Source organism: Pseudorasbora parva, chromosome 14 (assembly GCF_024679245.1).
Source record: "Pseudorasbora parva isolate DD20220531a chromosome 14, ASM2467924v1, whole genome shotgun sequence".
NCBI classification, from domain to species: domain Eukaryota; kingdom Metazoa; phylum Chordata; class Actinopteri; order Cypriniformes; family Gobionidae; genus Pseudorasbora; species Pseudorasbora parva.
Genome location: NC_090185.1, coordinates 22,092,130 through 22,108,855, shown reverse-complemented (window position 1 = coordinate 22,108,855; position 16,726 = coordinate 22,092,130). Strand labels below are relative to the sequence as shown.

General features: G+C 39.0%; 1 protein-coding gene across 2 annotated transcripts; it reads right to left on the bottom strand.

The window, feature by feature from the left end:
• Positions 1–9: 9 nt before the first annotated feature.
• Positions 10–16,461, bottom strand: cilp2 (cartilage intermediate layer protein 2). 2 transcript variants are annotated; one of them, XM_067415893.1, is made up of 10 exons: positions 16,081–16,461; positions 9,967–10,062; positions 9,184–9,453; positions 8,875–9,057; positions 6,960–7,112; positions 6,441–6,758; positions 6,230–6,338; positions 5,991–6,148; positions 2,339–4,767; positions 10–2,248 (listed from the first exon to the last, which is right to left on the bottom strand). In XM_067415893.1, the coding sequence occupies exons 1-9, from the start codon at positions 16,142–16,144 to the stop codon at positions 2,351–2,353; spliced, it is 3,768 nt and encodes a 1,255-aa protein (XP_067271994.1). In that variant the 5' UTR covers positions 16,145–16,461; the 3' UTR covers positions 10–2,248; positions 2,339–2,350. The 2 variants fall into 2 exon arrangements, with proteins under 2 accessions (XP_067271994.1, XP_067271995.1); XM_067415894.1 differs by lacking the exon at positions 16,081–16,461 and adding an exon at positions 15,072–15,830.
• Positions 16,462–16,726: the final 265 nt, after the last annotated feature.

The following is a 16,726-nucleotide window of genomic DNA, read 5'->3' as shown; positions in this document are numbered from 1 at the left end:
TACAAGAGATCTTTATTTACATTCTGGTAAAACTGACAGACATTTTAATCCACAATTTACACATAAAACTGGCTTTTGAGATAGCAAGGCAGGAAATTTCATGCAGTCTAAGTTACAATATGATTTGCATGGATTTGCAGCATTTGCTTTACATAAGATGTTTGTGAAGCAAGCATGAATGAGAGATTTCCAAGAGCACAGAGGCAAATATTTAACTCTCACTTAGTGTAGACAACGCGGTCGAGTTATCAATGTATATTTTGCCAGAGGATATTCCTGGAAATGTTGTAGTCTCCCTGAGACCAGCCAGACAGTTGAAGCGAGGACAAACTCTTTTAAAAGCTAACTGGAGGCCAACTCATTTTTATTTAGCACCATATTCATCCAATATCCACTTCCAGCTTGCCTCTGAAATAGAAATGTACAGTATAGATATGCTGAAAGACCAACGGTTACATTAACTGGATATATTACAAAATTACAAAGTTTAAAGTTATTCAAGTTACAAATTTATGACTCAACATCACTTACAGGTGAGACAGTCAGGGATAGAAAAAAACAAACATGATTTTAGTAGTGTGTACTTGGCGTATTGCAATGCATTTTACAGTTTAAATGGGAAGAAATGTGGACTTAGAGTTACATGATTTAATTTCCTCATGCTTCTAGTTGGCCACAACAATGTGCACAATTTAATGTAATTTCTACATATTGCCATCTTATTAAAAAATCTCATATTTGGAGACTCAGCAAATAGTGATCAACTGTGATTTTAGAAATATTCTGCCAAAATTTGATAGTATTAATTTCTCTATTGGATTATTTTCTGTTTCTAAAATTAATCTATTTTTGTGTCTTTTAAGGTTTTATTTTACAATATTGTTTTTATTCTACCCACCTTAGGCAAGATGTACATCTTTGAAGACACAGACAATAAACTTTTCCTCCATTATCTATTAAAACATGCACTGTAATCCCTCAACCCAATTAACTTCCTTCTTTGAACCAACACAGGATAGTATGGAATTTGAACACATAAGGGATTAGACAAATCAAAGCAGAATTACCATAATTAAATCATATTTGCAACGCTACCTACAAAACATACCTCAGAGAATTCATTTGTCCAGCTCATGCAGGTCTGCATGTTTTTTTTTTTAATGGTTGTAAATGTAGAAATCACGCAAATGTTTTTCCAGGAATTGTCCATAGTTATTTCAGGGTGGTTTTAAAATATTGCAACTGCATTTATGTTGCATTGTCAGCTGGCTACATGAGAGGAGGCGGCAATGGATTAGCAAGCTCCGATTCATTAAGTGAAAAAACATTTGCTATGATTTCAGATATACACTTGGTGAGGGAATAGCCTAACATATTAAACATACCTATGGCTGATTGGCTCATAACATAGGATGTTTTTTGTTAGGACTCTCAAGTCATTATTGGAACACAATATTGCACTTTTGGAGACAGACAGAAACAAGAAACAAAATACAATCAGTTTACCCTAAGATCTAGACATCATACACTGAGATGTACTGTATTAGTTGGATTTCATATCAACAGAAAACTAGGCCACTCATGTGGTTAAAAGGATGAAGAGGACATTTAAATAAAAAAAAAAGGCGATGATGCATTAATTTGTGTTTGATGTTTCAGCCATCATTCTTTATGTCCCACCACATGTTTGTTTAATCTACTTTATTCTGTTAAGGGATGCAATTCTTGGCTGGGGTCAATCGTGCTTTGTTCAGACCAATAGTTGGCCAAATCACATCAAAAAGCATCTTTGATGCCTCAGGTCTAGTTCATTGCATCCCGCAGAGTTCTCTAATATGTCGTTGATGAAAGAATTAGCAGCTGTCATACTTGACCTTAACCCATCCTGACTTGTCCAACCTATTTAGCCTATCATCAATGGAAGACACTGATCAATTAGAGAAAATGAGGCAATAATCTATATAGGACACTCCACATAAGCCCATTTTGCCATTTGAAATAAATAAACGGCATCATCCTGTATGAGTATTTGGCCTAATCACAAAATAAATGTCTTAAACAATGAAGTAAACTTGAGAGGACAGTTTTCCATACACAAACAGAAAGAATTTAAATGTGTTCGGATAAATCAGGTAAGGATTTTGCTCCTTTAGGACAAAGCATCCAATATCACCCAGCTGGCCACGGTTAGGATTTCCATTGCAGGTTTTTTGAGTCCTATTTCTTCATTCTTTTCGACTTGAAAGACCTGCATGTGGATAGAAAGCACACACTTGATTTTCATCAAGTTCTTGAAATAGTTATTTATTTATTTTTAAAGTGCACTCTGAGAACTCACCTAAAGAAAGATCTACTGTCTTGGTTGTGTCCTAGTAGCAAGTCTCCTTCTGTTAGTATTCGTGGCTCTGCGGTTCTGGCTCCTGCCCTGTTGGCCAAAGGGGTAGGCCACCATTTGGGTTGACCCTCTTCTGACTTGCAATCCCTGGGACTCCCTCATCTCCCGTGCCATCTGTGTTAGTGTTAGGCCAGGATTTGTTTGCAAGCGCTGGAATAAGCTCTCACGATTCACAGTTCTTTTAGGGCAGCTGAATGTTAGTGCCACTCCAGAATCTGACTTCATTTCCCTGGAAAAACCATCTGAAGTTCCATCAAAGCAGCGGCCAATGGCAATCTCTTTGGCAACACGTGGGTTCTGGTCTGTGACGGTGTATATTCCGTAATTGTGTCCAAGGGGATCAACAGGAGCTAACATATTGAATGCATGAGACTCATTGTTTTGAAGAACAGGAGGATGCTTTATTAGATACTCTTGCAGCAGACCGTTGATGCCTATCCGACGGCAGTTGCCTTGTGGAATCACAGAAATGAGTGACCTGTCTACAATACTTTGATCAAAGAGCATCCCGCTGCACTTGAACTCAAGACAAGCGGCAGAAGTGTTGGGATGGTGTAAGTCACGGGTACTACGAATATCTCTAATGCCATACAACTGACCCCTTGTTTGAGGATGAGTGCCACCATGGTTTTTTGACCTTACCATGATTTCTGTAGCTCCATGAATCTTAACTTTGATGAAGCAAGCCCTGAACTCTTGTGGATTTGGCCACCAGGAAAGGTAGTCTCCAGTCCAAGATGTGAGGTCACTCTCCTGAAAAGGCACCACGTTGTACTCGTACTTATCTTTTTCGACACGGAAGAAACGAAAGTGGTTGGCATCAGCAGGTGCATTTTCGCATGCAATTAAACTCTGGTATGGATAGATCGGACCGTTCGTTTCATCAAAATTGTTAGGGTTTGGTTTGGCCAGGTTGATTCGGAAAGCTGTTTTCTTAAGTGCTGGATCCTCATGATCTGAGCGCTGGTAATCTAACTTTCCTAAGTAAGGCTGAGACACTCCAATAATATTTGGGTTCATTTTTGGCATTGAGGGGGCTGCTTCCAATTCCTCCCCTCCCATTATAGCCGTGACGTAGGCAGTGTATGCGTCAGCTCTCTGAGCATCGCAGAAAGCTGGAAGACAAGCACCATTCTGCCCCGTTATCACACTATCAAAGCGACCCCATGCCCTTGGATTTGACGAGTAACCAGGCTTGGGCTCCAGGTTTATCAAGCTTATTACCACTCCTTCTAGTTGCTCGTTGGGCAGGAACTTGTCGCTCATGTACGCCCTCACCTTGACATAGCATCGGCGATTTTCAGGTACATCGAGATTGAACAATCTACGCTCCCTAATTTCCATATTTCCTATCAGGAAGGTGCGCTCCTCTCGTTTGTTCCTACCACTGCCAGCAATGGTACTTTGTGTGGGTTGAAAGTTACTTTCCTCCTCCCAAATGCCTGTGTCTGGATTGAGGGACCAAAGTTTCATAGTAGGAATGTGCTCCTGCATTTTAACATGCTCTGTATCAAGGAGAACTTGGACTGCGCCGGCTCCTAGAACCTCCTGGTTTGCCCCATCTCGGAAATCTACTGAAAACATTCCATATGTCCTGAGAGGCAGCATGTCTCCTTCGTTGTCTACAAAGTTGAGATCACCAGGGGCGGCAGCAGCCATGGTAATGTTGCGTGGGTCAAGGAATGTGACGCTGGCCTTAACAGTCCCTTCGTACACTTCTCCTGTGTTTTTATGGAAAGAGTTGGGTGGTATGACCAGTTGTCCAATTGGGTCCTCGCCTTTAATTTCACCTAGGTAAATGGTATTGCTTTCAGCAGCATTGATATCAATAGGTTCCTGCTTCCTCATCACTTTTACATCATGATATACTGCACCTCCTCTTTTGTCAAAAATAAAAACCTTGATTGTGTCAATGAACTTCTCAGAAGGGTCGACAAAGTTTACCACAAGACGCTGTGTGTCTGGAGACACCTGAATTGTGAACCCACCCTGATATCCTGTGGTACCTATACGTTCCTTCTTTATGTAAATGTATCCAAAGCGAAGGGGTTCATCGTTGTCTGCTGCCACCACTCTGCCCCGAACAAGTATTTTTGGTTCTGCACAGGTCTGGCAGCCACATTCACTCACAACCTTGATAGGCAGGGTGTAACGGCCACATTTGATCTCTCTAGTGTCCATTTGTTTGACCCCACAGCAGAAGCCGGATCCATCCCTGCAGCGCATGTCGAAGTCCAGCGACCCAGGGCATTTGTTGTGTGGACAGCGACCTGCGTTGTAAAACTTGGAGTCTGTTCCTGGCTGAACGCAGTCAAATGGCAATTTGATGAAGTGAGAATCAGGTGTCGAGTTGCATGCTAGTGATCCTTTAGCTGTGAAAACAAAATGTGAGATCAGTGTGCTACAATTTCAATGGATATAGATTTTTTTTTTTTTTATGTTATCTAGTAAAATATTTAAATCCTTATAACAGATCAATTTACTTGAGGTAAGAAAGTGTTTTTAGAAAAATATTCAAGTTTAGTAATATTTAAGTTTGAAATAAAATTATATCAAATTCTGAAGGATAATTTCCTTGGTATAAAGATTTTTGACTTGTTTCACAGTAATTTTTTTTTTATTTTGCTTTACAAAAATATTTTACAGTGTTTATTTTATTAGTTGACCTTTACACACCAAAGAAAGACATTACATACCACTTTGTTTTAAAGCAAAAGATGAATATATTTAGGGGAAACAACATGTGATGAATGGAACATTGTAAACAAATAAAACTGGGTCACTGAAGCCTGAAAAGAGAGGCTGACGACTTGCCAAAGTATTGTTTTTGATTGAATTTTATGATCTCATTCTGTCACCATATTAATGACTGCAGTCATTATTGTCACATTACTACTCCACTGTAAATGCTGCACATTTATTCATTAGAGCGTTGTTTTTTCCTTTAAAATGACATTTATTCGAGAGAGCAACCATGTAATCTTATTTGAGGTTGATGAAATTTAATTTACAGAAAACTTTCCTCCTGTAGCTGTTGTTTAAATGCAAGAGTGAATACAAAACACATTAATCATCCTCCATTAGGAGTCCTGCTGTGACAGGTGTTAGTGTTTCATTCAGCAAAGCACATTTCATATGCCATAATGATTAAGAAGCAAAGAGATCCCTCAGACAAAGTCTAGGGCTGATTGCTTTAGCATACGTTTCGGCAGACTATTTCTGACAATCTATATCTTGGATAAAAAGCATCATGGGAATTTTTAAAACGCGTAGTTATGAGCGCAAAAGTAGAAATACATACTTGTCTGGGGATGAAAAAACTGGATTTATTGACGAGCTTGGATTTCACTTTAATATGGAGAGTGGGTGGGATTTAAGGATTTTAGTCTGCTCACAACAGCTTGCCAGTAATTCCTTGTTTAGAAAGTGGTAATTTCTACCAACTTAAACATATAAAACATTGTAGCACAGATGTCACTAGACATTATAGACTTTAATATTTCATTGGAGACCTCAATATTTAATGGGATTATTTTTCTTCTTTAGGGACATTTTGACATGTCCCTGTTGACCGCTAAAATGGTTTTGCACTTACCGAAAACAGTGAGAACGGCTGAAGTAGACTTAATGCTGCCTGTCAGACTGGTTGCTTTGCAGTGATATTGCCCTGACTGCTCTGGTTTCAGGTCCCGCAGTATCAAATCTTCATCGTACTTGTATTTTGTGCGATTCAATAAAGTTCCATTGTGGTACCTTTAAATCAAACAAATGTATATTTTTTGTAAGACATTAACGGCATATGTCAGAAAATCGAATTATAAACGTTGTTTTTACCAGTAATATTTGTCAGGTTTTGGTGTTCCTGTTGCTCTACAGCAAAGGGTTGCACGTTGTCCCTCATAACGTACTTTGTCTTCGGGATGTTTCTCAATATATGGCTGTTCTGTAAGACAGAGAAACCAATAATGCACCATAAGATGTGTTAAGTTACCAATGTAGGATAATCAGCTGTATTAATAACTTTTTCAAGTTTTCTTTTCTTTACCTGAGGATTGTAAGATGGCCCGTACCCAGATTTTATCAGTGCTATTGCCGGAAACAGGGAGAGTGATGGGTGCAAATTTATCCTTCCTTATGACAACTTGGGTCTGAGGGTTGGTGCACAGTCCTTCAATCTTGAATTGACCCTTGGCATCAGTTTGGGCACGGATGACCTTGGCTTGGCTGGCCAGAGCCACTGTGGCATTAGCCACTGGGACACCTGTAATGCTGAAGACCTCCCCGTTTAGTGTCTGTCCATCGCAGATACAGTAGCTGCAGTCCTTATTGGGACGTCCCCCAGGACAGACACGTTTGCATGCCACTGTAAAAAGTAGGTGTTTTGATTTCAATGTAGCAAAAAATATTATGGCTTCTTTAAAACATTGTGTCCCAAATAGCAACATAGTGTCTGCCCAGATCAGGCCCACATCTGGTACGTGTGGATTCCATACCAGATGTTGGCCGGATTTGAGCCGACACTATGTTGCTGTATATGGATTTTTTTTTTCCTAATACACAATACCTGGGCATGGATTTCCACACTTTTGGGCCTCTACGGGCCGTCCTGTACACTGAATTTTAGTTGAAGATCTGTGACATGTCCTACGTCTTGTCCTGCGTCCCTTCCCACAGGTAACTGAGCAAGCATTCCATGAACCCCATTGGCTCCACAAGGCTGTTTAGTCAAATGTTAAGGGAAAATAGTGGTTAATTAAAGGAACACTCCACTTTTTTAAAAAAAATAGGCTCATTTTCCAAGTCCCTTAAGAGTTAAACAGTTAAGTTTTACCGTTTTTGAATCCATCCAGCAGATCTCTGTTTCTGGCGGTAGCACTTTTAGCATAGCTTAGCATACATCATTGAATCGGATTAGACCATTAGCATTACGCTCAAAAATGACCATTGACTTTATTTTTTCAAAGATAACATTTTTCCGATTTAAAACTTGACTATTCTTTAGTTACATCTTGTACAAAGACCAACAGAAAATGAAAAGTTTAGATTTTTAAAAATATTGAAAGTCATTGGTCATTTTTTTTGAGCCAGATGCTAATGGTCTAATCTGATTTAATGATGTATGCTAAGCTATGCTAAAAGTGCTACCGCCAGATACAGAGATCAGCTGGATGGATTCAAAAACAGTAAAACTCAACTGTTTAACTCTAAGGGACTTGGAAAATGAGCCTATTTTTTTTTTTTAAGTGGAGTGTTCCTTTAAAAAAAATTAACACATCAGATCATCCTATAGAGTTAAATGAACGGAACACTGAGGAGGGGCACCTTGGGGTAGAATTTGGATTTTTATAAATAATAATATAATAATAATAAAGGAATTTAATTATAATTGTTGTAATGAAGTAATCAATTTATTTTTTTAACTATTTGCAAATAATATTTTATTTTAAAATGCGTACAAATTCACTTTCATGTGTTCAAATTCATGTGTACAAATTATTTGTATGTCTAATATGAAAAAGCAACAACATTTTTTGTCTTGTCTTCACATTAATTTGATTCATGCTCGCATTTTCTATTTAAAGTGGTGACATTTCATAAAAATTACATTACTGTCGGTAGCTGAACATTCCTATCATTCTAACCATTGTCTAATACTTTCATCTACTTACATCTTTCCATGAACTCTCAAATAATTAGCTGAGCGTCTTCTTTAAAACAAGACCAAATATAGGATTATATTCCAAAGCATTACAACTATTTAAAGTTGCATGTTTGTAGAGTGTATTTTCACGTCCATTCTCAAAAAGGGGGGTGACAGTTAAATGTGTGTGTGTGTGTGTGTGTGTGTGTGTGTGTGTGTGCGTGCGTGCGTGCGTGCGTGCGTGCGTGCGTGTGTGTGTGCATGCGTGCGTGCGTGTACAGAAATGTCAGGCTGCATTTTGACATCTTTGCCAGTGTGGTTACATTGATTTTATGATCAAAGACAACAAAGCTCTGTACATACAGAAACATGTTTGGGTTTACCAGCTAATTGGGCACCACATGTGTCATGTAAATGTCAGCAGGATGTGATCACACTCGAGGATCATGAGTGGAAAACAGGCCTCAATTCAGAGTTGAGTGTCAATGATTCAAGTGATTCTGAAATGTGTCAAAAACACACATTGACCATATCTATGAATGAGTGTGTGACACCTCGCTGCTGTCTACAAATCTGCCCAAAGGATTTATCCTGAAAAAGAACAAGTTTAAACCAGCCGAAAATGTTTCTAGGTACTTTGAGACAACCAGTAGACTAGCTAAGCCATTTTATGCCATTTTAGACAAGATCAGATTAAACCAACTAAAAACCACCTATGGTTGATTTAAGTGTTTTTTTTCAAATGTTTCTGAAACCTATCAGTGAAGTCTAGAAATGCATATGTCAGTATAGAAAAGTATAAAGGTTGTCTCCAAATGCATATTCGTTCTTTTTTTACCTTGACATGGTGGAGTTGAACACTCTCTCCGTTCGATGTGAGGTCCTACGCAGACGGGCGAAAGCAGCAACGGAAGAGGTTGCGTGCTCATGCATTTCCTCTGACGGACTTGGATGCCAACATCGTTACAGGCGGTGGCAGAGCAAGGCGTCCATTCGCTCCAGTCTGTCCAGTATGAGTGAACTTAAAAAAACAACAAAAAGCCCTCCTATGTTAAAAGGCATAACACTCATATGTTAAAATGATGCATATGCCTCCATATGGAATACACTTCTCTACTTTGATGGATTGTCTGTTGACTAATTGTACCTGGTGGACACTGGAATCTCACATGGTAGTTGGAGCAGCTGCGACCAAATGGCTGCTCCTTATTGATGCACCAGAAGCCCTTCTCCAGACTGGAATGGACCACCTCCCCTGTATCCGCAGCTGCAACCCAGTCCGTGGTACGGGCCTCCATGGCTACAGGTCGTGAGCAGACCCTTTCCCGATAGTAGAAACGAATGGCTTCTAACCTTTCATAGTCGCCGTTTCCTCCCGGATGGTCAATATTGAACCAGGATGTCCACTCGGTCACGCCTGGGTTACACAAAACATAGATCAAGGTAAGATGTTTTACAAGAAGTGTATGCTCTTGCCAGTGACCTAAAGATGTGAAAGAGTTTCCAGATTACGTCAAATTTCTGCCCCACTGTGCTCAGTTTACTCCAAAAGATTAGTATTAAAATAAAATCCATGTCTCACAAAAGTGCTTGTTGCTTTAAGTCAAGCTATCCCATGGGAGGTGTGAATCAGATGACGTTATTTGAGGCAGAGACAGCTGCCTGAATTTTCGAATTTATTCTTTTGTTCCAATTAGGAACATGTGTAAACTCATTTACACGTAAAGGAGTCAATGTCTTATTGTTTCAGTATTGCGGTGGCTATATTCCTTCATCATTAAGGCTCACATTTAACGAAGATGGATGACTCCAGAAATCATTACATCACAATTTTTAGCATCACAAAGATCCACAATGTGGTTTGGATCAACTAGGACACCACAAATTAGTTGATTGCATAAAAAGAGCATGTTAATATATCCATAACTACCTGTGGTTTGTGGTTCCACAAGGCTGTTGTAAGCCAGCTTTCTGCTCCTGTCCGTTTGGTTTAGCCTCCGAAGATGTGAGCTGTCCCAGATGGGTCCTGTGGGAATGCAAACTTTATTACAGCGGACTCAGCAAAAGGTGCTACCAAAGGAACATTGGCCGCAACTAAACTGACCTCCTTAGGGGCTAACTAAATTCGGTCTTAAAAAGTTTGTTTGATGTATTACAGTGCAATATCATTTGCAATGTAATAGATCAGAAAAAACATATTCCTTGCACGTTTCTTAGGTTGCAGACACGTCTGAGAATGTGATCGGAAAATCCTGCTTGGCTTCGTGGTAAATGGAATGTGTGCTAAAGACATTCAATATTTAAGTACTGACTTTTTGTGTGCTCTCGGCATTGGTGCCATCAGAGTCCAAGTGGCCTACTTTTATCGGCCTAGCATCGCTTGGCATCTGCGTCCCTTCTGAACCACGTCCAACCAGTTTTGAGTTAGCACCTGATATCTGATCTCATGATTGGCCTGAGGAGGACACATTTGGTCCATTTCTGCACTGTATCACTTTCCGCTCTGTCTGGTCACGTCAGGAGATGCTACGAACATATGTGGAAGCATGCGCAATGGCCTGATCCCCTACATCCATTCTCAAACTAATCTGGAGACACTTACTAGCCAGGGCCCCAAAGGAAATGATAGAGTAATGGGAACAAACACATGGTGTCTCATGCTTTCTAGATGACACATTACCAGAAGATGCACTCCCACATCCCAGGCTGAGGACAGTGGGCCTCCGGTGCTTCATGCGGACTGTCCTGCCTGTCGAAGGTAAATCCCTGAACCACTTTCCAGAACTTGCTCATAGTGTGCTGTGATAAGGAAATCATAGACCGAGGGATTCATTCTCCAACCGGGTTACTTTTTTCTCAAAGGAGATATGTCCCACAGATGTAGCCAAGCCTAACATGCTCAAGTAGAAACAGCACAGTGCCTTGACAGTGGATCGTTACTGGCATTACTCAACACACACTGAAGCGCTTATCTGCGGCAGACATGTCAGTCACTGTAGAAGATTTGCAGGACTTACTCCAAGCCACCATTACTGTGATTATATGCCTCTCAAATACTGAACTGATTTACCTTGTAGGTTCACCTGAAAGAGGGCTTGCCATTCCCAAAGTATAGATCACAGAATATGAGAATGTCATTATTTCAGTTACTTATCCTGAGTGGCCTGCTGAGTTAGTGGCACCTTGTCGCTTTTAAACTGCTTTTCTAAGTACCACACTTAGAAGGGAAAAAAATTATTAAGAAAAGCACACAGTCATCTCACCATATGATGTTATTCCGAAAGCAAGCTAGGTTCTCTTCAAAACTCCACCATCCTGATAGTAAAGGCCTTAAAACCAAAGACGATAACTATAACGATAACCATAAAGGATAACACTTTATTTTACAGCGTGCTTGTTACACTGTTACATGTAGTTACTGTAGTAATAACTATAAATTACATGCAACTAACCCTCAACCAACCTCTATTCCTAACCCTACAGTAAGTACATAGTCATTATTATTACTTAGTACTTAAATATATGACACCTTATTAAAATAAAGTGTAACCCTATGAAGTTTTAATAATGGTTCTAATTCTATTGCAGTAGGAAAGTCCACATCACAGTTATAATGATAACGACATAGAGAACGATATTGCTGGAATCGCTTTCAGATTCGTTTTTTCAGCTGATGATCAATGATGAAAACATTGACAGCCAATCAGAATTCACCGAACTTTAAAAAGTGCAATTGTTGGAAGCAGCAAACAACATAACTGCAGAGTACACTTATAATAAACAGAACGTTGCCATCTGTTGGTGCGTGGATGCTAATATAGATATTAGATATCGTTTTTGTTGGGAGTAGGCCTTAAAGGGATAGTTCACAAAAAATGAAAATATCTCACCCTCAAGCCATCCTAGGTGTATCTGACTTTCATCTTTCAGATGAATACAATCGTATTTATATATAAAAAAAAAATCCTGAGTGTTCCAAGCATTGTAATGGCGGTCCTGGTTTTGAAGTCCAAAAAAGTGCATCCACCCATCTGTAACATAACGTACTGATGAACATGGGGGAGGAGAGGATAGAGCAAAACACCGGTCATGAATAGAAGTCTAAAATTAGAACTTTTAAAAAGAAATGTCGAAGGATCTTGATATAAGAGAAGAAGAGCTTAAGTTTGTTGCCTAGCTCTATTAGTTTAAACCACAAGAGGCATCAAAGCTTACTCCTTACTCCTACATCGCATCAGGGGTTACTCTTTTAGCGTACGTCGACTTGCATAGTCTGTCTGTCAGAAGCTAGTTAGTTTATAAAGTTTTAAATAAGGATGTTTTTCTTACATAAATCCATTGCTTTGCTTCAGAAGGCCTTTATTAACCCCCTGAAGTTCTATGGATTACTTTTATGATGGATGGATGGATGGATGGATGGATGGATGGATGGATGGATGGATGGATGGATGGATGGATGGATGGATGGATGGATGGATGGATGGATGGATGGATGGATGGATGGATGGATGGATGGACGGACAGATGGATGCAGTTTTTTGGACTGTGTAATCAGGATATTTTTTAATATAACTCAGATTGTGTTCATCTGAAAGAGGAAAGTCTGAGTTATATTAAAAAATATCCTGATTACAAAGTCCAAAAAAGTGCATCCACACCTAGGATGGCTTGAGGGTGAGTAAATCATGGGAAAATTGTAATTTTTGGATGAACTATCCCTTTAAGTGACTTGAAAGAGAATGACAAATGACGTCAAGCTTGAATACATATCATCTGCTTTGCACAGACTATGGCTTTAACCCAAAGTTTTTCCGAAAACTTGAACAATAAATCTTTATAACACCTACATTGGCCACCAGTATAATTAGCAATAACCGTATGGTCTGTTTTATTTCAATACGGAAGAACTGCATGTCCATGGCCTCAGTGGAACCTTGTAATATCCACACCCAGTTAACAGGCATTATTAGGATCAGGTGTGTACAAATTATTTACTTTGCAGTGGAAACTAGCAACTATTTATATATCAGTGTCCTCCTAACATGGAACAATGTTGTTATGACCCTCGCATAACAAACCACTCATCCCAAGTATATTTTGGGAGATGGCTCTCTCACATGAGGGTAATTTAAACTTCATTCAGCAATTTTGTTATTATTGTACCTTCTTGCCAGGGGTTTTACCCCACAATATAAAGTGCAGTATCATTACCCTTTCAGGACTTCTCGCGTCACCTCATAAAGCCTGCAGTGTCCAAAAGCCATACTCAGACAATTAATCCATTCATGCAAATAACAGTCTGTGGCCTTTTAATAAGACATTCCCCCTTTTTAATGTGCGTTTAGAGTATTGCTACCCAAGCCAGAAGCTAATCAAAATGCATGCAAGGGTTGAGTTTTAATAAAAGAGCTACGTCAAAGCTGTGGCAAAGCGGTTAGCGCACATGCTGTAGACATACATCCCCTCTACTGTCTGTAAATAAAAGCCTCCCGGGATAGACTCAAAAACATGCCAACATTTAGCTGGCAGCATCATCCTTTTTGAAAGTTTTTCCCAGGTTCTGTCAAAAAAGAAAAGGTAAATCATTTTGGCGTGTTATGTAATCCCTTTGACAAAGCGCTATAGTGCTAACCCACATTCTCATGTGTATGGGGCGAGTGCGAAAACACTGTGATGTCTTTAACGCAGTATACAAGGTTGGTAACAAGAAGGGATTTGTTTGAAATCAGAGGCATTTCATTTAAGAAGGCAGTGTGCCCGGGCAGTGGTCTCGAAATTGCATTCCACATCCCATCGTGTTTTAATGAATGCAAATGAGAGCTCCAAAGTGGTTTTGTCTGTGTGTTTATCCTGCGTCGGCAAACATGTGGAAGTATTTTTGTGCATCTGGCACACGTCCTGGCTGAGGTGTGCTCGAATGGAAGATGGTGAGCTCTGTCTGATTGGGTTGAGAAGAAGATTAGAAGACACCAACTGTTCCATACACTCTGAAGTGGGATGCATCTGTGCTCTATTATTCTAAACTGAACTGCTCCATTGTCACTGCATAATAATGAAACCATAGACAGATTGGTGTTTTTTTAAAAAGTTCTCGGTTAGTTTCCCTCGTCTTTGAACTGTTTTATCCATATATTCGTTTAACACTGGACAAAAGTATTTTGTTCTAATTAAAGACTCTAATTAGCCATTTCGTTTGTTTTCCAGTAAATATGAAATTCTTTAAAAATATATAAACCAACACAAAAAAAATTCTATTTGACAGCATTACTAAAAATCTACACTCTAAAAAATGTTGGGTTGTTTCAGCCCATGTTTGGGTCAAATATGACCACAGTTTTTTTAATTTTTTTTTTAATTTACTTTTTTTTTTTTTAACCCAACATTGGGTTTGTCCATATTCGACCCAAACATGGGTTGAAATAACCCCGCATTTTTTAGAGAGTAGATAAATTATTATTAGTGCTGTCAAATCGATTAAATCTAACATAAACGTTTTTAATGACGATTAATTGATTTGACAGAACTAATTATTAGTAATAAATAATACTTGTTTCTGTAGATCGCATCTTGAATATGTAATTTGTCTTTCTGTTGTTTTCATTTTTTTTTCTCATTTTAGCAAAACAAATGAAAAAAAAGATCTGCCATCCACAATGCACTAGTAGACCTAAAGACACTTTCTTCTTAATATCTTACACAGTGTTGTTTTCGAGTCAACATATATTTATATATTTATATTGTTAATTTCTTCAGATATACTTTTGAAATTTAACGCCATGAAGTGATTTTACCTCCCATAAGTGGTGTAAACGAGAGAAAATTACTAACGAACGAATCGAGTGTTTTTGTAAAATGGCGGCAACAGTTAAAGGACACTGTTCATTTGCCACTAATAATATTATTGCATAATCGATTTCTTCGCGAAATTCTGCTAAATGCAGCGTGTCCGGTCAGAATTAAGAGTCAGAGGTGTTCGTTTTACCACTATTTAAGCCACTTGACGAAAAGGAGCGAAATAGAGACATCGCGTATTACCTTTGATCCCTCTTTCCACTCTCTTTTTCACATCAAAGCAACACAGATCGATGTACCGGGCAGCTGAACTTCAGAGCAAAGTGAAACATCTGGAGAATAAATCGTTTGAATAGAGCAGATTAGAGAGTGGCAATATTTACTTTGGAGCGTTGAAAATGGCTTCGCCGTGCCCTGGATGAAACTGGCACGGACGCGCGGGCTTGCAGCTCATTACCGGATGACTGAGAGACATCTGGTTATTTAAAAGTTTTAGTACTGAAGGTTTTTAAAAGCCTTGACTTAGACCTCAGCAATGTCACGCGCTATTTTCTGTGCCGGCTGTCTACTCGTGTTGGGAAACAGGTAATAAATTCCACAGAGAGGTTGAGGACCGGAGACCACTTTGGAGTGACGGTGAATGGAATAGGGGTGGATAAACCGGACCTGCTCCAAATTTCAGTTTGGGACGGTAGGCAGTTTTCCAGTAGCCCGTTTCAGCACAATCAGTCATTCAAATGACATATTCCTCTACAGTAAGCCTATACTTTTTCCAAAGCAAAGACGTTTGAATGACGCTGACAGAATAAGAAAAATAAATGCTACTTTGTGATAGGCTACATTTACTCTTTTGTATAAGGCTTTAAGGGTGAGATGTCATAAATGGCAACATGATAAGATCAGAACACTTTAATTACACTTTTAAAATTGCAGCTATTAATTAGCTACAATAAACAACAGCGGGAGTAGAGCTGCTTAAAATTCACATTCCCACCATCTATTTGAATGTAGGTAATTAGCTGCCACTTTCTTTTCAAATCGTCAATTAATATGCAAACAGAGTCAAACAAAGCAGATTTGTAAGCAAATTTACTAAAAATCTCTCCAACCATGTAAGTTACAGCTCTCACAAACAAAAAAGCTTTCACTGTTTTAAGTGCTGACAGCTGTATCCAAACTGTTACATAATTAATTAATAACATCCTCACATGTTCTAAATAGGACAGTTATGAGATTATTTAAATGACATTACCTTGTGCCAGAGACACAACAAAGAAGGTAGACAGCACCAACGTCACGACTGTGAAGTCCCACATAGTGCCACTGTCACTGATGGGCAGCTGTTGGTAACAAAAAATAAATTAAAGACACACACACACACACACACTAAAAAAATAATTGGTTTGTCAAGTTTTTAAAAGACTTGACGAACAAATTAGTTTCCCCTGTCCTTCAAAATCAAGTCTGATAGTTTTGTGAAGTTCCCAGAGTTTTAAAAGACAGGATGAAGTGGAGAATGGTCCAGACCAGCCCCCTCCTGCTCTCCATTGGCCAGTGCGCTAACATCTGTGTCCTTATATCATTCCAACAGACAAAAAGCAACACAGAGATGTAGGAGAAAGGTGAATGTTGCAACAGAAAAAAATGATATGTTTGTGTTTTTAATCAAGATACGTTGCATTACCAGAGATCTGTGCTTGAGCAGAACAATAAATGACATTGTGTGTTTTATTATGTTCTGGCGCATTAAGTCATTATATCAACAAATGAAGATGTTAATGTGATGGCAGCAGAAGAATTGAATTTTTAAAAATCAGTTTATTTAATAGTAGACTGTTCATATTTACTGACATGCAACTGTTGAGCATTTCAGGAAGTTTCAACAGACTGTGAAATAA

Excerpts from the sequence above, each read along its gene's own strand:
- cilp2 (XM_067415893.1), bottom strand. The coding sequence starts at position 16,144 with ATGTGGGACTTCACAGTCGTGACGTTGGTGCTGTCTACCTTCTTTGTT. Across the intron at positions 6,339-6,440 it reads GGCCATCTTACAATCCTCAG|AACAGCCATATATTGAGAAA; the intron begins GTAAAGAAAAGA and ends TCTGTCTTACAG. Across the intron at positions 4,768-5,990 it reads AGCCGTTCTCACTGTTTTCG|CTAAAGGATCACTAGCATGC; the intron begins GTAAGTGCAAAA and ends TTGTTTTCACAG.